This window comes from Melozone crissalis, unplaced genomic scaffold, assembly GCF_028551555.1.
Source record: "Melozone crissalis strain CALT ecotype California unplaced genomic scaffold, PUWL_Pcris_2 ptg000027l_1, whole genome shotgun sequence".
In the NCBI taxonomy this organism is placed as follows: Eukaryota; Metazoa; Chordata; class Aves; order Passeriformes; family Passerellidae; genus Melozone; species Melozone crissalis.
In genome coordinates this window covers 4038406-4060454 of record NW_026535805.1, presented here as the reverse complement: position 1 = coordinate 4060454, position 22049 = coordinate 4038406, and the positions used below count along the sequence as shown (strand labels likewise).

General features: G+C 40.0%; 1 protein-coding gene across 1 annotated transcript in view; it reads right to left on the bottom strand.

Annotated features, from left to right (window-relative positions):
- PTPN14 (protein tyrosine phosphatase non-receptor type 14) overlaps positions 1–22049 on the bottom strand; it is a 66119-nt gene that overhangs the window by 24772 nt on the left and 19298 nt on the right. Inside the window, exons 3-8 of the mRNA XM_054279929.1 lie at positions 11561–11658; positions 9359–9426; positions 6131–6201; positions 4396–4483; positions 1928–2016; positions 249–336 (exon numbers count right to left, since the gene is read on the bottom strand). Of these exons, the coding sequence (XP_054135904.1) occupies positions 249–336; positions 1928–2016; positions 4396–4483; positions 6131–6201; positions 9359–9426; positions 11561–11658 (502 nt within the window). The remainder of the gene's footprint in view (positions 1–248; positions 337–1927; positions 2017–4395; positions 4484–6130; positions 6202–9358; positions 9427–11560; positions 11659–22049) is intronic.

The following is a 22049-nucleotide window of genomic DNA, read 5'->3' as shown; positions in this document are numbered from 1 at the left end:
ATTTATGCCATTCTAAAGGCACTTCAGTTTTCTTGCAGACTTCCCAGCACAGGACATTTCAGGATGCTGGGAAGAAAACACAGAAATTAGCAGCCAAATGAAGTTAATTTCTCTTTCTGCATGAAGTTCAACAGGAATGTGAGGGGGGTAGTGTTATGCAAGTGAGCTTCTCTGGGAAAAAAGAATTTTAAAGGTTTATTTTTACATAAGTAGCTTTCATGATGACACTGATCAGATCTTTTTCTTACTGTGTGAAAGAGTACATTCTCTTCTTTGTTGATCAACTCTAGAACAATTGAAGACTTGTTATGAGCAATATTCCCAATGTCATTCCACCTGCAGAGTAAAAAAATGCATTGGAGTTTGCCAACACATACATTCAAACATTTCACAAACACAGTAAGAATCCTTTAGTCAACATCAGTCTCATTTTATGGGAAAGGTTTTCAGTAACTTTTTGGTGAAGAAACCTGGTCAGGAAAACAAGGAAATCAGGTTCTGATTAAACAGCTCTTAACCCAAAGCAGGAGAGTTAAAAACTCTCTTTAAAAACACGAATTTGAAGACCCACAATAGAAGACACACTGAAAACACAGTAATGATAACCATTTTACTGAACTGTGGCATTTTGGAACTGATTGATTTTAGTGACATGTAACAGAATTATTTTAAGTGTCATTCCTCCCCAAATGCTGTTTCCACCTTTCATTCAGTGCTAATTCTTGCTAAAGAAGGTTAAGTTGACAACATGGTTATGTAGGCTATGCATACCATGTTAATACTCTGGCCTTATGTTTGCAATCTTTTTATTTTTTTTTTCCCAAGTAATTGTCAGGTTGCCCAAGATCTGAGTTATAATCTCCTTACAAATAGCTGACAGACATTTGCGTACATTGCATGCAATCCACGGGTATGGAAGGGACTTGTTTGTTCTGTTTGCAGCATGCATTCCTCTTCATGTCATGGCAGGATGCTTGCAGTGCTTATTTCCAGAGAGTTAGAATCCCAGCACCAACTCTCATTTCTACATGTAAAGAAACTTCTTGCTTTTGTCACCTGGCCCAATTAAAGGATTATCTAATTCCTTCTCAAAATTACATATGCAAAACCAGAGCTACAGGGAAAAGGGAGCACTAACATTTTTTAAGCTGACTAATGAAAGCTCTTTTAAGGCAACCATCCCTCCAGAATTCCAGCTGAAGTCTGATATAAGCCTTAGCTACTTTTGAAAATTGAAAATCAGTGCACCTCAAAACCCACAACTTTTAGGCTGCACAAAATTCCTACTCTAATCACAGGGATTAGTAAAAATCCACTTCAAGTAAACAGCAACAGTAATAAAAATACCCACTAGAAGAGTAGCAAAGAAGAGCAAAACTATCCTCCCTGGAACCATGGAGATTTCTAGCAACATTTTCATATAAAACAAAGCCACAAAAGAAAGTTAATGGATAAGCCATTCTTATTAACCAAAATAAACTGCAGAAGAAACAATAGCATGACACAGCCATGATTTTCAAAATCACAGAATAAGAAAGTTGAACATTTTTTTAGTGAGGCACCTAAATGTGGCAACCAGATTTTCAGAAGTGTTGAGCTCCCAGGCTGCCAGCTGTGAGGTTTAACAGATTTGCATTCAGAAGCATCAAAGAAGAAGACATAAAGAAAAGAGAAGAAAAGTGATCAAAGCCTTGTAAACTAGAACAAGATACATGACAGGCTACTACAACTTTCTTGCCATCCAACCCATTCACAGACATCAGAAATTATTCTTTATCTCTCTTTGGGCCACGAGACCAATCCTGAAAACAGCAAGGTTACTACTCCTTAGTTACAGGATCAGCATTATTACAGTCACATATGCAAGTAAGGAAAAAATCCCACACATACAGCTCCGGATAATAACATAAAAGACCCTCATTTTTACCTATAGATCACAGTTGTCCTTCCAATTCTGTTTTTTATGAAGATGCCCATGAAGAAAATACCAAGGTGTATGTCATTTCCATGGTTATCCTGCAGAGAAAGGAAAATTTAATAAATGCTCTGGTCAATAGGTTTACAGGAATGCATGCTGAAGTACCAAAGAGAAGCCCTTCATTGTGGATGCAGGACCAACCTATATTTTGCAGCTTGACTGGACTCTGATTTTCATTATTTAAGAGCAGTTAGCATTTAAGTGGATTCATTGTGCTGATTAGTGAGAACAGAAGAAGGATAAATGACCTCCAAGTTCTCGTCTCCCAAAGAGCATGCAGACCACAAACTGGCATTCACTGTATAATACCCCACATGCCCTGTCTTTGTGATTGCAACTATCTAGAGCCCGTAGGAAAAGCAATAGCTCTCTTTCACAGTCATGGTGTTTCTCCAGACATCTGTTAAAACATGTACAGATTTCAGAGCACCACACCTGGAGATGGAATCCCTCTCAAAAGCTCTACCCTTCACACTTCCTCCTTTAAGTCCTCCACGTAGAAATTCACAGCATGTCATCCCAAAAAGTACTTTCATCTCTGTGCAGCTACATCTTCTATCAATTTTCAGTAGTTGGGTTAAATATTCAACTGCACACACCACATAAAAACAATGCAAAACCAGAGGACTCTAAGAAGTCCTATTGCTTTTGCACCTACCCATGTCTCCTTGCAGGCTCCTGTTCGAAAAACCACATGCTCCCAATCCATTTTGCAATCTGTTTTCTTAAAAAAGCCTTTTCCTTTTTTTTTTTTTTTTTTTTTGCTACAAAAGCTTAATACTGTTGACAAAGAGGTTTTTCTACATTTATCAACAAGCAAGAACAGTTCCCCCTCAGCTGCATATATAGTAATTGAGTCACACTTTAAAGTGGTAAACAGAAATCACTCTAACATCCTGAGTGTGGTTAGAAAACATGGCTAGAAGAAAGGATATGAGAGAAGTTAATGCACCATGCCTGCACACACTGTACAAACCATCAGGTCCCCTGCATTTTAATAGACCAGGCCAGAGCTGTTCTCCTGGCCTTGCTGCGCTTGATCCCCAGAAGGCAACGATGGAGTCTCTGCACCTGTTTAACTACTGAGTGCTGGGCCTTTTGCTAACCAACCATGGCTGGCAATTCATCCACAAGCTGAGGGTCAGCAGTTTAGTCTGATTAGGGGAAAACACATTCTTCTGCCTTGTGCCACAGGGAGTTTTACAAGGCAAAAAGATTGGGAATAGTGGGGGAAAATGTACGTATTTGTTTACATTCAAGTAATATATCTACGTGTGAGTGTGTATACACACAAATACCTGCATGGTAAGAAAGACACATAATTGTAATAACATTTTCTACCTGGGAAGAAAGAGAAATCTTTTGTTTTCCCCTTTGAATGCAGTTCTGTTTGTGTCCATGGCCACCATGCTGCTCCTGAATGCAAGGCTAACACCTTCCTGCCATTTTGCAGAGCACCCAGTCCACTGCTCATGCTTACGTTACAGACACATGCAATAATATCTAATGGCACCTCCAACAGAGGAATCTGTTGCAGTAGTGCGCAGCAAATTCCAAATGAATTTGAGGAGAGCTTTCAATTCATTCATTGGCAATAAACATTCCAAAATTTTTTTGGTGGGTTGAAAGTTTTTTGCCATTCAGCTCCCCCTCTCCAGGCCAATTCTAAGATTGGTGCCAAAGGATCAATTTTGACTTCAAAACAAGCAGGAAGCTTGTTTTGTTTGGTGTGCATTTGGGTTTGGTTTTTAAATTCCAAGTTATCTTTAACTAGCAGGAAAACCATTCACAATTCACCACTTATGGTGTCTGGGCAGGTTAGCAAAAAGAAATGGGTCCTGTTGGTTACAGTGGTTTTCAGTTTCTCAGCACAATTTTTTCATGGCAGTATGTGCTTCATAAGGCCACAAATCGAGACAATCCATGGCAGGATGGGACTTCCAGTGAAGGCAAAGTGACTGCAAATGCAAAATAATCCCTGAAGTTCCCCCTTATTAAAAATGCATGGAGGACCTGTGTGCACACATAGGAAACTAAGGAAAAGTGAAGTTCATGCTTTCTCAGTAGCAACTTAGAAAGATATGAAGAGGTCTCCTTTTCCTATCCTGTTAAAAATTACCAGAGCTGAGATTCATTTGCCCTGGCCACTCTCCCATAGACAGCATGTGAAAGAAAGGCAAGGAGCATCTCTTGTTCTGTAACAAGGATTTTCATGGAAGAGAAGCAGCACCGTAGGCCTAAGTAACCCTCATGCTGCAATGTCCATTCAAACTACCAGCAGTCATTTCACCCTCTGAAGCAGACTTAAACAAGTCCTGTCTCTTTTGGACAAACATGACTTGCATGCAGACCAAAGGTTGCTGCAGAGTTCTGCATCGCTTGATTCAGAGGTTCCTTTATAATATACACTGACATACCTTCACAGGGAAAATTTCCTGTCCAAACCCATCCAGACGTTCCACTTCATTGATGTACATTAGCTCAGCTTCTGCTGCTGTAATGCCACTGCAATTACATTAACAAAAGGCAGTCAATAGTTCAATATTACACACACACACACACAAAAATACTAGCAAAAAATTGTGAGTTTCACAAACCACTTGAGAAGACACTTTGGAAACGCTGGCAAGAAATGCACAACACAAAGATAACTTTCAACATTAGGATCACTTTCAGCAAGGGGGGAAATTTTAGTAAATGTCAGTAAGCTAAGGTACAAAGCGCAGTCCAAATGACAGGAGGAACAAACAGAACTGATCACGTTATTCAGCTTCTTCCACACATAAAATCTTCTCCAGGCTTTATTAAACCACCAGGTTGTGGATAGTTTTGGATGGACAACTTGAACCATAGGGGTGCTAATCTGCCTGAATATTATACAAGGCCACTGGAGCTTCCTACAATGACTTAAAAGGAAAGACCTACATTTTCAAGTTGGCTGTTCAAAAACACAGGCACTAAATCCAAAAGTTGAACAGATTCTCTTTCATAAGAGAGAACAAACCAGCTGAAAACTTTTACACACGTGTCTACACATGCTCCTGTCACAGCTCAGGAATTCAAACAGATTTCAATTCTCAAAAGCAGGTCAGAATAGATTGCAGGTTGCTCCAAAAAAAGCCACTATTAATTTTTCTCCTCTTTACTCCTCCTTACCACAGCTTACAAACAGAAATATAGGAACCAAATACCTCCGAGAAGGGAGGTGGAATGTGATCTACCTGCTGAAGTGAGAGGAAGTATTTGCTCTTTGTGTTGCAGAAATAGCACTATAGAGCACAGCAGGTGGGAAATCTTTCCTTTCAAGTCTGTGAGTTAACCAAGATCACACAAGCAGCCCATGGCAGGGAGAGAACAGAACCAGGCCTGTTCATGGCCAGCTTGGAAGCTATTCCTTTGGTTGCATCAAAGGCCCAGGCTTGCATTGAAACTCAAAACTGAGAATGGCCCTAGACTCGGAGATTGATATTTGTCCTTTTACAACCACTTTCTCTCATGTAATGGGGAATGCAGCATCCTTCACATAATATTCCTATTGCATATGACATGTGGGCACTGCCATTTTTTCCCATAACAGCACTCTGGAGGTTTGAACACTTCCACCACTGAAACACCCAGACAACATGAAAGACACTTGCTCACAAAGAAGGTTTTTTTTACAGAAGCGCTAATGCACACACTCCTGGCTCATTAGCTAGTAACACTATCCTGTGTCCTCTCCTTGAGACTTCAAACCCAATTCCTGTTATTTTCATTTCCATTACACTGAGAGCATTGGTATCACCCCCTCCTCTTGTAAGAGGCTCTCGGATCACCACTGCTCAAGTCACAGGGTCTTTCACATCAGGATTTAAATGAAATCAGAGAGAGGAGTCTACTGCATAGCACCATAGGGTTACACATGCTCATTAAACTCAAGGGTGTCAATGCTCGTTTATTTGGGATTAAGCTCCTCAGCCATTTTGTGTTTACAAGAGGCAGATAATCTTCTGTGATAGACTAATTAAAAATCCAGTGACACAAAGCATAATAGCAACATGAAGATAAGCTAGTTAAACACTGCCAGGAATGCATGGGGAGGCAGGGAAGTACTAGAACAATGATAAAATTTTTTTTAAAAAAATAGCACAAACTTTATCATGTCAAGCTCACCTGTGAGTTCGGTGCTCCTGGGCAACCTTCTGAGTCAGGTCCTCCAGGACAGCTTCATCCTGGGTCCAATCCTGTAAGAACATGAAGCAGCATCAAAAACTAGTCAGCCAAAGAGAGAGAGGATAAAATGGCAGACAGAAATTATGACAGCAGATAGTTCAAGACTTGTAGTTACAGAAAGAGGACCTATCACTGACCGCATTGAAAATTCAAAGCATGGGATGCTGAAAATATGTGAGAAGAACACAAAACTCTGATTTTATTTTTTTTTTACCTTCTTTAGAGAGAGTAAAGAGATACTGTTAAAAATAGAGGTAAGGTCCTTATTATTTAAAAATATAGAACAGACTACAGAGTGCAGACCTTGTCCTGGATAAGTACTGAACAAATCCTTAAAAAATTTGGAATTCTACAAAATAATATATACCTTTTGAAAACAATATAATACACAGACCATGTAAAAATGAAAAAAGAATTCATGAGTATTTTTTGAAAACTAAAAAAAATGGAAAATTGAGTATTTTTTGTCCTGCAACATACAGACACTCCGCTCCTCACGTTAAAGGGATTGAGTTTTGCTACTTCTTCCAAGATGCATTAAAACCTACTTTATGCTTGCAACACATTTCTGAGCAGAAATTTTTATACTCTCCAAATTTAATAACGTGCGGCAGAAACAATTCTGAAATAATTGGGAGCAAGATAATAAAGGAAGTCTACTCATAAATTCAAGGCCAAAAAAAGGAAGCTGAAAAACTTTCTTGCAAAACCTCAAAGTTCTTACTTTTATTGAAGAAAGCCTTAAGGCTGCATGTAATGTACTTAAATACACTGCTTCTTGCTCAATGGGGCCCTCCCCTCTGATATTTGCTTCTGCCACAAAAAAATGTGAAAGTGGTAGCGTGCTAATGAAAAATGGCATGGTACATGCCTATGCACAGCCACACACCTGTGGGGTGTACTGTGTACATAACTTTGTTCTTTTCACTGCTGAAGAAATGCCATTTGACACACATTGTAGCCTCACAAGATCAAACAGCACGAACGCAGCTGCCCCTCCCTCATCCACAAGCTCACTTCACTAATGAATTTACAGCAATGTTCTCAGTGGAGGCTTTTTCTATGCCCCAAATTCACTCAAATCTCCCAACTTGCTTAGGGACTCATTTGTATCTGCAGCACTTAGCCACTGTTGCTGAACTTGCAGTGAAATATTTACTTTTAGGTTATCCATCCTCCCCAAAGAGGAAAGAGAAGTAGTTAAAGAAATGTCTAGAGAAATAGTTGATTTAAGAGTAGGTTTCTGAAGGTGTAGGAAGCAGACACTCTGCTGACCTTCTTAAATTTAGCAATAGTTGCATGGATGAAAGGCAAAATACCACAAAGCAATGGTAAACATGCAAAGCAGAAGAGAGCTGACCACACTACTGTGGAGGCAGCTGACACAAAAATAGAGGGTCTGAGATGGGCCCAAAGAGTAAATTGCTGAACCACAGAGAAATTAACCACCTGAAAGCTTATCTAGAGACCTAAAACCTTCCCTATTTTTTTTCTGAACAGAAAAATAGTACCAGCATATCCCTGGCAGTGTTCAAGACCAAGCTGGATGGGGCATTGAGCAGCCTGGTCACTAGAGGAGGTGTCCCTCCTCACAGCAGGGCGCTTGAAACTCTGATCCTTGGGATCTCTTCCAACTCAAACCACTCTGTGATTCATTTTGTATTGAAAGAACTTTGCAGAAGTTCATTTACAAAATTACTCCCTGACAACAACACTTTTCTCCATGTATATTTTCAGCCATCTTCTTTCCCATTTAGGCTATCTTACATGACTTCATAAGCCATCAACTATACACAAGATCATCAATTACTTATCAATAGACAAGATGGCTAACCAAAGAAATTCTGCCCCACAGAGAAGAAAACAGAAGTTTATTAGTGAAAGGTTAATACTGAAGCTACATTTTACATGCATATTCTACATAAAGCACAGATCTCTGTGCTATCTTACATGACTTCATAAGCCATCAACTATACACAAGATCATCAATTACTTATCAATAGACAAGATGGCTAACCAAAGAAATTCTGCCCCACAGAGAAGATAACAGAAGTTTATTAGTGAAAGGTTAATACTGAAGCCACATTTTACATGCATATTCTACATAAAGCACAGATCTCTGTGCGTTCCCATCTTCTTTCTGCTTTTTTCAGGTTGTATTGAACTATCTAGTGTCTCAAAATCGCACTTTCACTTCAAGACACCAGGCAGATGAGGCAGATGCCACCTTTTTGGACTTAAGATGAACTGTCCACTGCAGTTGCTGTGCAAAGAGCATGGGTAAGTGGGATGAAATGCTTCTCAAGCCTTCAAATTACAGTGAGATGAATCATTCTCCCTCTATTGCTCCACTAATTGCGGAGGGAAACCAGATGCCTTAACTTCCAGGCAGCTACACTCAGGGCATGGGAACCCCACCCTGCTTCCAGATATTTTTTCCAGTTGGAAAGAATTCCATAATCTTTTATATTTATGAAGATTACACTAAACACTCACGCTGATGGACTTGTTAATCTAAGACAAAGCCAGCCTTAGCTTCAAAAGGCATTTGTTTTGGGTTTTTTCTTCTCTAATTCATCCTCCCAGAGAATCTCAGTGTCACAGACTGCAAGTGCTTGGCATTTCCAACATCATTAGTGACCTAAGCTCCTTCCCTAAACATTCAAGTTATTTGCTAGTTTCCAAATGTAAATTGAATTTACAGCAAATGTTCCCTGGAGAACATTTTGAGAAGACCTGATTCAGGCTTCACTTGAGTGCAACAGTCAGCTGATGTATATCCACACTCTCTTCAGGAGTGGCTGCACGGCTTGTCCTGTGACACAACATTTACTACAGCAGCAGCCCTCACATCCCCTTGATGTGCCATGTTGCTAATATCACAGTACTGCTGTTATACACCTTCTAAAACAGCTGCAAATTTCTTTTTTGATTCAAAGATGTCTGGATTTTTTGTGGCCACCAGTTCGTAGTGGAGGCTCAACAGGAATTGAAAATGGGCTGACATTCCACAGATAGAATAATTCAGCTGCAATCAAGTTTTGGGGAGAAAATTTTGTTTTCACTAGTCCAGTGCTGGTGCTTTTACCCTGTTATCAACAAAGCCATCTCTGAATCATGGAGAAATTATTCACAAAAGACCACAAAAGAGAGGGATAAGGAACTCACCATAGGAAACAAGACATATTCTCGGAGGAAGTCATGAGATTCAAACTGATTATAGTCTCCAAAATCCGCTGGAAAAAAAACAACACACTTACTCATTTTGGCACTTTCCACACATGTCAAGACCACACTCAACCTTTGCACAGACGCTTAATTTCAAGTGGGCAAGTTCTCTCTGAAGCCACAACCCAGCACAAAGACTTTTGCTTGTACTTTAGCTTTTAACATGGATGTCTCAAAATAACAGTGTTATTACCAGAGATCAAGTGACAGCCAACAAGTAATTTCTTTCTTTCATCCCTAATATAATGACTATTTGTGATGCTTAACCATCAGGAGTGCAAGAGCTTGTTTTTCTGTAGCCTTCTTAGAATCATACTCCCATTAAAAAAATGCTGGGATTACTCAGCCTCCTTAAAAATCATGCACACTTTTGCTTCTCCACCATTTCCAATCCTGACCAGGCAAAAAAAATAGAAAATTTAACCTAACTCTGCTACAATTCTACACAGTTGAACAAAAGATTAATTTTACAGCCTACAAAGGTTAAAAACCTATAAAGGTCTAAAAGGTTAAAGGTCAGTTTTATTAAAAATTGTCAATAGCCAGCATAGGGGAAGGCTTATCCTTCTGCAGCCAACCTAGCAGTGCAGGCACTGTGTTGGTCTGACTGACTGGCCCACACCTTTCTCCTCACTTCTCTGCTTCTTCTACATCTCTCCAAAAGCCATGCTCACATTCACTCATCTGTCAGGCTGAGAATTCTTGTCCAAATGTCCTTGAGACTGTGGAGTTTTGGAAATGCTTACTAAAGGCTAAACTACAATTTAAAACCCCAAACAATGCCTACATTTATCTATCTGTTAAATATACAACAGCTTATATCAAAAGAGTATCTTGCCAGGAGGTTTTTATTTTATATTAATTGAACAGGATCAAAAGCCATCTACAAGATTCTCATATTATAGGAGCTGGAAATCCCCACCATAAATCATTTTATCTACACATTCTTTCAAAGCTACTAGATAATTTCACATATTGCAGGATGCCAAAAATGCAGTTTCATTTTGTTTCTACCTCAGAGTTATGTTTTAACATAAACAGAAAGAAATCAAAATGAGCATAAAACAGAGTCTGCAAGTTTAAAAGAAATAAGTATTTCAAATACCTTTAGTTGTATCACATGCAAAGGACAAAGGAAGTAATACAAGGTCAGGAACAGTAGGACTGACTCACTCTCAAAATTAGGAAAAAGCTCCAAAAAACATATTCAGTATCTATTGAGTCCTAACTTACACACTGGAAAATCTTCATTTACCTAAATTAAATGATTCATTATGGAATAATTTTATACTCATATTTCCCTTTATTAGGCAAACATTTCAAGATTTGACAAGAAACATTTTCCCTTCAATTTTTAGCAAAGATTTAAGATACAAACACAGCATTTCTTCTGCTTTAAAAAAGACCATAAAAGCATTTCTCTCCATTGAACCTTCAATTGTCAAGTATCAGATAGATTCTTGTGTTTGCTATTTATGTACATACTTCCCCCTTCCCACTCATCAGAGAGCATGCAGAGAACATCACTGCTGAAACTCTGCCTCAAGTTCTCATAGTCAGCTGTGGATAGACCGGAACATACTTTACCCAAATACAGGGCTTCTTCCTCTGAACATACATATTTTATGATCCTACTTTTATTGATGTCCTTAGGAGTCTCAGAATAAAAATCTTGTAGTAAAAAGTAGTTTATTATTAACTTATAACTCACATAACAATTATGGTCATGTGTTCTTTCATACTTCATATAGCACTATACAGCAAAATGAGATTTTAATTAAAGGCAAAATTAAAGCTGCTGCCGTGCTTTTTGATGTAATTTGCATTTGAAACCAGAGAACGTGAAGCAAATTCATTACTGCAAAGTACTCCGTGGTCAGGGCTGGAAGAACTGGTGTTCTGTTGAGATCTGCTTGCATGAATTTTAGAAATAGGAAAGTTGAGCACTGTGATGTGGTCCCTCATTCCCACCCTGAGGCTGTGAGTGTTTCATCCACAGCAGTCCACCCCTGCACTTTGGAAACAATTGGAAACCCAGCTGCTGTGAGCAGGAGTCACACAGGGCCTCAGTGCCCAGTCAAGATGAAGGACAAACCACAAGAGCCATTCCTGGACAGAGGCCATGGGGTCACACCATCCTACCTTGCACTGCCAGACCAGCCAGTCGAATCCCCTGCTCGAAGGAGGATATCAATCGTCCATCAAGAACATCCTTTTTCACCTGTAGGTAATACTGATACCTACAAAAATTTTTAAAAAAAGGAGCACAAATGAGCACAAATTATAATATCTATATGCTTGTACATTTCTTACAGGGAAAAAAAGACTGTGTAAAGGAAGGAAAAAATCACCCCAAACAGGTCAGGTCACTTGTTGAACAGCAGGTCTGTACCCAGCTTCAGAAGCTCCTCATTACCATAACAAACCAATATGATCCCTACCTGTGCAATGCTTCCACATGGATGAAAGGAAAATAAAAGGTTCTAGTTTGGGTTCCCCAGATCACACAGAAGAGGGATATCTGTGAAGATTACCTCTTTTGTAAATTTTATAGGGACCATGCAATCCCCAATGCAAAAAGGGGCTTTTCCATGTTTCTTCTCTTGTTTTTGATCCATTGTCACCATTTTGATCAAAGAAATAGAGTTTTAGCTATACACTTTGGTCTGCTTATTTACCTTAAACTATGGCGCAAAACAAAAAGTTTTTTAATTGGCATTTTTCATGTGTAAGGATGACTAAGACACAGAAAGCAAGCAAACACAGTTTCTAGCACAGTCCATGTGTGCACTCAGCCTCATGCTTCCAACCCCTGGGTACACCTGGGTGATCCAAATCAAGAACCTCACAACCCAACAAATGGGCTTTTTCAGGCTGTGAGCAGACACAGCAGCACAGAGGTTACTGCACCCTACAGCTGCATGCCTGCTCTCCCTCCGAAACTGAAAGTGGAGGGCATCCACTTGAAATGCCATGGATTTAAGAAATAATTGCTTGAGATAAAGTGGGATAGAAAGAATTGGTACACAAGCACGCCAGCCAGTCCCAGAGACTGCAAGCTCTGCAAGGCAGACAGTGAAGAGCAGTCAAAGTCTGTGGGCAGCAAACTCCTACCTGCGCTCAGCTACAACCACATCCGACCTTCCCTCCGAACCTCTCCACAGGGAAGCTGTTCTGGCCTTGCTTTAGAGTGCAAGTGACCTTCCCAGCCCCAGCAGAAGGGAGAACCACTGCAACATCACCCACAGAACATGAACCGTGCTGCCTTTAACTATGCTTGCAAGTGTTACTGTTTGTGTTGAGGTACAAGAAAAATATCATCTCATTTAAAATGCTCAAATTTGGCTTTCACACAGCCTAATAAAGATTAAAACTGATGAGGATTTTGAAATTTGATTGAGAGAAGCAGGCTGAAAAGCACATGGCTTCTCAGCCTGGGCCCTGTGCCTCAGCCCCTGGTTTCACACTTGTCAGTCCAAGAGACAAATCGGCTTCTTTCCACTCCTCTGCAGAGACCAAATCCTAACTCTGAAAACATGCATGCTTTCATAGAAGCTTGACATAAGCTGCTTTATCAACCACGCAGGTGAGCAAGTGTTGGATGAATTTGGTCTTTAACACTTGCAATCCCAAAAGCAGCTATTGGGTCCACACTACATCTACACACGAGTTATGTATTCTAGTCTGACAAGGAGAGTAAAATCTGGATCTGCCATAAAAATAAGGCTATTGTTAAAACAGAGTGGTAAGAGGCTATGTGAGACTCAAACCAATGTCAAATCTTATAGTGACATCCCAGTAGTACAGAAGTGAATAACGTCACCAGCTGCAGAGGAACCATGATTTCAAGCACAGTGTCCACACAACTGCAGACAAATCACAGGAAGGATTGCTTAGGCAAGCATCAACAAAATACAGTGCCTGTATGCAGTTACTGCAGTATCAAATATTATGACCTAGGCTTTCAAAAGAAACATTGCTGTGGGGTTTGAGTTGCCTTTTGACTTGCCATAGGAATGTGATGAAAGCAAGGAGGAAACATTGCTTAGTGTCTGCCTTGGACAATGTGGAATTCTCAAGAGCTGTCTTCACAAACTTCCCCCAACACTGATGTTAGAAATGTTAGGGCAATTAAAGAGCACACACACAGTTACACATTCACAGACAGCTGACAGCGCCCACAATGTGAGAAAGATGTCTATTTACAGGTGTTTCACTTGATCATCAGGAACGGGTCACATTTAAAAATCTTATTAGGAAGATATTATATAGATAGAATATAGGAATATTCTATAACTTTATTCAATCATAGAATGTGTTGAGCTGGAATGGACCTTAAATATCATCTAGTGAGTTTAGGATTTATTATATATTGTAGATTAGCATGCAGTAAGAGTTTAAGGGATGTACACAATTAGTGCTCTGTCATTAACTGGTGTACCTGTCAGGAAAAAATCTCATGGAGAAAGTTGCCACTTCTCACAGGCAAACTCAGTGAAATGCAATCACTTGCTGTGGTTCTGGCACCTGTTTCAGTGGAATTGCCAAGATAATCTGAAGAAGACTGAGTCAGAAACCTGTGGTTGGTACCTGCTTCCCCTTTAACCCTGGACTGATAGGGTGACAAGTGACATCCACCTAAAGAGTCCCCTGACATGTCTTTTCATGGTGTCCAAATAAAGCATGAACTGGGACATCTGTCCCCAGGCATGGACTGGGGTGGCTAATTCCAGTGTCAAGGCAGAGGAGGAGGATACCCTGGAGGAAGCTCCACTAGAAGGCTCTAATAACTCCACCAGCCACAGATTCATGGCTCAGCCATGCTGCAAAACTGTGGTCAGGCTCCCTGCCCAGCCAACAGAGAGGAGCAATTGGCCCAAGTTCTGTCAGGGATTTGAGGCTCCTCCATCTGAAATTAAATTAAATGCTGTTATTATACCACTATGCTAACTGAGACTGCTCTTTGTTCGCTTGGATTGCAAAAGTAGATCTATAATTTGAGGGAAATCGAACATTTTAAAAATGCTTCAGCTATAGATTCACTGAAGAAAGCTGTTCCAGGACAGCAGATAAAAACATGCATTTCAGAAGCCTTCTATTAGGTGGTTTAGTTGGGAAGGCCTATGAAAAGTGAACAAAAAGAGAAATTTGCAATCTGCACCCCCAAATAAAAAAGGACAAAAACATCAAAGTTAAGATTTCTGAAGGTTTAATCACAAAGCCATTCTGCCATACCAGAGGAGTGCAGGGCAGCACACACCACCATAGCTGAGTCAGCCTAGGGTTGAAATCTCTCACCTTCATTGCTCTCTCTGGGTTAAACTTTACTAGCAGAGCCATTGTGTATTTAATATAATAAAGGCTACTGCAGTTTGCCAGCCTGTAGCTAATTCCAAGGGGAATGGGAGTGGACAACAAGTCTGAACAAAGCCATCATTATAAGGATATCATTTCCCACAACTCTATTTAGCCAACACACAAAACATTGGAAGTATATTTGCATGCATGGCATCAAAAAGCACATTTTTATAGAGTAAAGAAGCTGCAACTGCATGACTATGAGACAACATCTCAACTCCAGAATCTGTATTTTGGCAATCCATACCATTAAAGGAAAAAAAGCCCACCAAAACCCAATAGTATTATGAGCAGGAGATAAGGGTACTATTTTAAAATTTAATTGCAACACCCAGATTCAAACTCTGCTAGAGCTGCATAAATGTAGGGAAATTCCATTTGCTCAAACAATTCTGCATGGACCTCCCCTAGGACCAGGGTTCACATTTGCTCTCAGGTCACTTCAAAAAAGAATGTGGGTGTTTGCATAATGTCACTGAAGTCATTGCACCCTTCCATCACCACTGTTTACATGATGTAAAATCCCTGTTGCTATTTGATACACACAGAAAATAACTCAATTTCACTGACTTCTATTCTCCTCAACAACCATTTCATATACCACAAGCCATACAGAACCTGGCCTGACCAACACAAGAAGTGAGGTTTTTGTAGAGAAATTAAAGGATGGTTTACAAAAGTAAGAATATGGGTTAGGTTTGCAGAGTAATTGCACTGCATCTTCAGGATTTTCTTACTAGTGACTTCCACAAAGAACCACAAGGCAAATACTTCCTTACCTTAATCATTACTCAGTATTATCAGATCCACTAGCCTTAGTAATCAAGCAGCATCAAACTCTGCTAGGAAATGTAAAGAAACAGAACTAAAAATTCTTTTTGTCCCAGGGATTTACAATCTAAATGTATATTTTATACAAAAAGGTGACAGTATTGTGTTAATAAGGTTTGAATACTGCAATGTGACCTGTCTGGAGTTTTGTTATTTTTCACAGGTTTTACTTTCCTTCTCTGTACATCACGGACGGTTTGTACCTCCAATGCAGCAGGAAACACTTAGAAACCTTTCCTTTTTTTTTTTTTTTAATCAGTTTGTTTTATTTGGAAATTATGAGCCAGTATAACTACATCACACTTTCAATACCAATAAATATTTACCTTGAGTGTATCTGAAAATAAACAAAGCACTACAAAACATGGATTAGTTACCCAAGAGGTAGAACTCCTTTACAATAGTTTCTAATGATGCTATTACTGGCATGACTAACTTTTTTATAACTCATTAGGTACCATTTTGGCACCAAGCCTATCTATTGGATAACTACATAGCTATGTAATTTAACTTCTCTGGAGGAAAAGAGAACTGCTCTACCATTTCATACCTCCAAAAGAAGAAACCTTTAAGACTCAATGGAGAAACAGATTGGTCCACCAGCGGTTTAACTCAAGAACTTCAACTCTTTTCCAACTTCAAAAAAAAAACCTGCAATTAGAGTACAACACGATCTTCTAATTTAGGAACACAATAAAAGTCTCATTGAGTCACAACAGTCCAAGTCAGCTCATTTGAGATTATCTTAGTATGGTAATATATTTCTGAGGACAGACGCTGCAATGTACACTTATGCAATAATGTGCCCACAGGGGAAGCGGTTTCTCCAGAACAGAAGTCTTTTATCATTTACTAAAATTATTTTAAGAACCAGCTTTGATATGGATGTGTCTATTGTTCACCTGACACCTTAAAACCTGCCATGATTTTGGCTTTTTTACTATTTAGCAACAGGATTCCATAGATACCTATATGCTACATTTGAAATAGAAGCCCATTTTTTATTTTGAGGATATATTTTCTCAGCCTTTGAGGTAGAAGAGCCAATGACTTGGCTATTCAGGGCAACCAAAGGAACTCCCTAATAATGACCAAGAAGTGATTTCTATTTGTTTATTACATATTTAAGAGAATTGTATTACTATTTAACTCTTACTGGTAGCTTTTCTGAGAAAAACATGCTTTAATGTATTAATGATCATTAGCCTAATTTCATAGACTATCTGAGGTCGGTGAAGCTACTCATGTAAACTTGGGCAGGAACCCAAGGCAGATTTGGGAGATCTAAGGTTTTGTTCCCAAGTGGCAATCCAGAGCACTACTTGCTGGATGCTGCTTATTTCACGTGTACCATTCTGCAACAAATCTGACTTGCAAACTTGGACTGGATTTTATATGGTAAGGAAGGCAGACAGGCAGACAAGACTGGTCTTTTCAAATGCAACATCAGGATATTGGCAAAGATGGTGTTATGATTTCTGAGCCTGAGCATGCTGAAACACATTTTGGAGGCAAGGATTCAATCAGCACATCTTAATCTAAAGGCACTTTAAAAGAGAGATACATAGATCCATGATGTCATTTTCAGTAACACAGAGCTAATGCCTCGTCTTTGCCACTTTAAAAACTTAGATGGTGTTGATAAACACCATCTCTAGTTCACTCCTTTGGAATTTCATCAACTTCTCTCCCAGCAAAAGCCTGGTGTTTCACAGTCCTAGACAAGCCATTTACCTGGGATTTGAGTTAGAATATAAAAAGCAATGACAGTGTTTCCACTAATAGAAGGGTAATATTTTTGGAAGGGTATTGTTGAGAATGAGTCTACCACACCCTGTCACAGACCTTCGGGAAGATCAGCAGACTTGCCAGAAAAAGACAGCAAAGGAGACGAAAGAGCTTTTGTCACACATGCAGGAGGAAATTCCTTCAGAAGCTCAAACTGTCAATGCCAACAGTAAAAACAGAGTCATAACATCTTGCAGGGTAAGAGCTCTTTGATCATAGCAACCTTAGAGGGTAGGTCAAGGCTAGCTTCAGGTAACTGAGAAATGACTCTTCAAAAGCAGCATCCAACTGCCGACATCCTGGCTTCCTCCAGCAGCTGGATGGAAAACATGACTGACACTACAACCAAAATAAATACACGGAAAGATTTGTGTCATTCCCCTTCCTAATGAAACAGAACAATGCTGGGATAGTATCATATTCACACATTTAAATGAAAAAAAGGAGAACAGATCAAAACACAGTTCCTATCACCTACTTCCAGATCACTCAATCTCTCTCTTTAAAAGCGACACATTATAGTTGAAGGGGAAAAAAGGGGATTTGGCTACAGCAGACTAACTTCACAGTGATGGTCACTTTCCATTTATCATGATGTGCAGCTTGTGAGATAAGGACAAATGATGCAGAGGCTGGATGCCTGGCTTGATGGTGAGCTGCACTGGGGCACACAGTGAAAAGCCAGCTACCACAGCTGACCAGTGAGGTTCCTACCAAAGGCCCCTGCCTTCCAAAGGTTGAGGGCCAGCTCCACAGCCAGCTCCTAGCTAAGGATACTAGAACAGGAAAACCTTTGCACAGCTGAAGACAGCATGATGAGAATTGTGCATTGCTTAGTTGTTGTTTATCACCTACATTTCAACAGCTGCCTACTGAAAGGTGGTTAATTGGCATGCATTCCCCAAAAGACAATTAAAATTCCAAGTTTTCACCTCCTCCAGTTCTTTACACAGCTGGCACATGATTTCAGAAGTAAATGCAAAGTGTTTTAAGAGCAATAAGGTTTGTATTTTGGCATGAATTAGTCAATAACGCCAAATTTCTGCAGAAAAATAGAGAGCTTAAAGGAAAGTATGTTTATATTACAAATGGACATTTACTGTTTAGGAAAGTAACACAGATCTGTATAACCTGTCCCATGTAAGCAGTGCATGCTTCCAGTGTAGTCTGATATCAAACTGCTGTGGCTCTGCTGCCCAGAGTTCAAGGGACCCCAGCAAAGCCCCCAGCAAAGAGCCAGGGCACAACAGAGTCACACTGTGCATTCTCACAGCAGCAAGAAACAGAGCACACACAGCAAAGAAGGGCTCTGCCCGTGCTTTTCTCTTCCTGCCATTTCTGATGGGCCACAAGCACAGACATGCAGCAGGCCCTGTGCAGCCTGCAGACATGACACAAGCCTTCCAAAACACGCACTCCTTCCATGAGAGGCTTTGCCACCAGATGCAGCTCCACAGTACCCACCAATTTCTCTGCATTTAAACAGAATCCCCCCCAACCACAGCAGGTCCATCCTCTGTACTTGTACGTTTTTTTTTAAAGAACATATTATGCATTTTGCATTCTCCAAGTTCAAATAAACCCACAAGCACAAAGTGAAACTTTAAATAAAAAGGCCAGTAATGGCATGCTTTTGCAAGAAAGGAAGGCATGCCACAACCTGATCTTGATTTTCTGCTCTTGAACTATTGAATTAATTATAACAAATTACAGGGAGCCCCACTACAATTTATAAGCACAATAAACTCCCTTACAACCACCTATAATTTTATCAGAGTTAATCCAAATACCTAAAGAATTATACAGCACAAAACTTTGACAGGCCTTTTAGAGTAAAAAAAAAACCACCAGGGAAGCCATATTCTCTTGTCTTCTGAAGTTTTTATTTAGAAAAGGCTACATTTGGTCACTGCAAATTGGAGTCCAGCAAACCCTGGTGACCCCACCATAGAATTCATCTTTATAAAAGCTGGAGTGGGATTGCAAAAGTAAAGCAAAAAAAAGTCATATAATGCAAAGAAATATGTATATTAGCATTTCTAACTGGAAAAAAAAAAACAACAAAATGTTCAATGCAAGTATAAATATTACATAGAAACATCAGAATAAAAAATTTGAGAGCAAAGAGTTTGTTATCCGCATCTTTGAAAAAAGCCATGCATCCATTTGATTTGGGTTTTAAACACATGCTAAAAGTGTTATTGTTCAGTCTTATTGCTCAGCCTAGGCTTGAAAACATGCTCAGCTATGTGCTCATATCTCCTGAACTGAGCAGAACACTTGCATTTGGCTACAGAGATCCAAAGGTTACAGCTCAGGAAACTATTTTTTCTTTTTAGCTTCACATTCTTTCTTTTTTGATCACAAAAAGAAAAAAAAAAGGTAGGAGTCTGGTTGGTGAATGACAGCAATGCCACATATCACTTTTCACAGCATGGTTGGGTTTTTTTGAGTGCAAACCCACAATATCTCACACAGCTGCTGCCTCCACCTTCACCTTCCTCCCAACACGATCTTCCCCATTCCCACACAGGGTCCCAGGGCTCTTCCTCCTCAGCCTGAGCTGTGTCCCAGAGGCAGCTACTGCTTTGATGCAGGATTTTGGACAATAAACCAATTCTCCCAGGTGTCAGGCACCTGTCCTTTGGTGCCTGACACACAGCAGGGGCTCCAGCTGAGAACAGGAGCCACAAGCACACACAGAGACCCCACCTACACACAGGCGCTCACTAAGGTGCCGTGGCATGCAGCCTGCGTGTCACTGCTCTATTGGTTAGTCACATCCTCACAACAGCAGGGCCCACACACACAGCAACTCATGCCCCCAGATCTCCAGATGGACTAGATCCAAAAAAGTCCTGAAATGGCAGCTGCAAAGATTCATCCTCACAAAGATGCAAAAGTGCAAAGATAAGCCATGGCTACGTAGGCTGAAGAGTGCTTAACCTCCTGGGGAAGAGGAGCACAAAAAATCCCCATTGGTCTTCCCTGAAATGGAACGAGATTTTGGCAAAAACAAGATTAGACCCCAAAAAGTTAATAATAGCTCATATTTACTTCCTTTATTCATATGTGTTGACTCAGTTCAAAATATGCTTCTCCCTGCCCTGAAAAACAAGGCAGCTAACCCTCAAGCTGTATCTACTGTGGGAAAAGGTGGTTTAAGCTACATATGGAAGCAATATGAGTCAACAGTTTGAAAATTCTCCTGGTAGCCAGCCAGGTTAATGGCCAAGCAGGTTAGAATATCATGCTAAAAAAATGTGGTGAGTTAACTAGAACAAATGTATATACTCAAGCTCATACTATGCAATACTGAAAATAAATAGATAACATTTTTTTAAAGTGGTGCTTAAGTACAGACATAACTATTCTTTGGAACCAAAACAAACATGAAGAGTTCTCATTGCTCCATTCTCTTCCCCACATTGTGTCAGTTGTAACAATAAAATATAATGCATATACCCCATAAACCCCATTTTATTTTTCAATATATATTTTAAAGATTCTCCATCCATACTGCTCTAAACACTGGAATTACTCAAGTCCACCATGTTTGTCTGGCTAAATGTAGTGTGTTCTGCTGTGCACTGATGCAGAAGCTGAACTGAGTGAGTACATATACCAGTGAACAACTGGCATGCCCATGTAAGTATCCAGAAGCACGTCACAAAATAATTGCTTTGTGGGTGCAGAGTAGCATGCAAGTGTATTCAGGTGTTACTTTATTCAAAGAGCAAGCGAACACGTTCAGACTTACAGAAGAATGTGTGCTTAGCCTGAACTTAACAAAACAAACGAAAAAAAGGCTCTGGTGAGCCTGCAGTGAAACCTTGTTCATGAATTTATAGAGCTCATTTACAAAACCCTGTCAATGAAACCTTTATGTAGTGCCCAAACTCACAGAATCAATGTCTGAGAAAGCTCTGCTGATTTAATGGAATTTTACCTGGTGTGGAGTTAAAATCCAGTCCATTGGCTACTGCCTTTTACAGTAATCTGTCCTGGCAAAAAGAAAACACTGCTTGAAATGTGACACAATGAAGCTGTTGCCTATCTATAGGTCGTCAGTACAACACCTTATATTCCTGCGAAAAGATTGTTGGAACACCTACATTAGCATCACTGCCAGCAGAAAACAGGAAAACTCAGGTTGCTTCCACCTCCCAGACACCCCAGTGACCCTAGTGTTTCCAAAGGAATAATTGAAAACAGTCACCCCACACCTCAGTAAATCGTGCAACCAAACCACGGCCCAGGAAGTTGTAAAATCCCAGCGAACGCAATCCTGCAAAAGTGAACGCAGCTCTGATAACAACGGGATGTTGCCAGGGAAATATGTGAATCAGTGCCCTGTTGGGTGGGTAAAATAGATCCATTTCATGAGATGAATAATTATTCTTTGTAAAAACTTCAAAAACAGCTGAAGATATCAAGTGCAAAAGCAGCTGCCAAAGATAAAACAGTGAACCAGTAAACATCTCACTGCACAGGAATCTGCCATCTTCCGACACTGAGATTTCTGCCAAATTCTTGTTGAGATTCTCAGCTGTATAAGGGCCTCCACACAAATGCTTCTTTTAAACACATTTGGTGACTTGAGGGTTGTACTGACATCCAATTGCAGGTCCTTGAGTGCTATACCTCGCCAGTA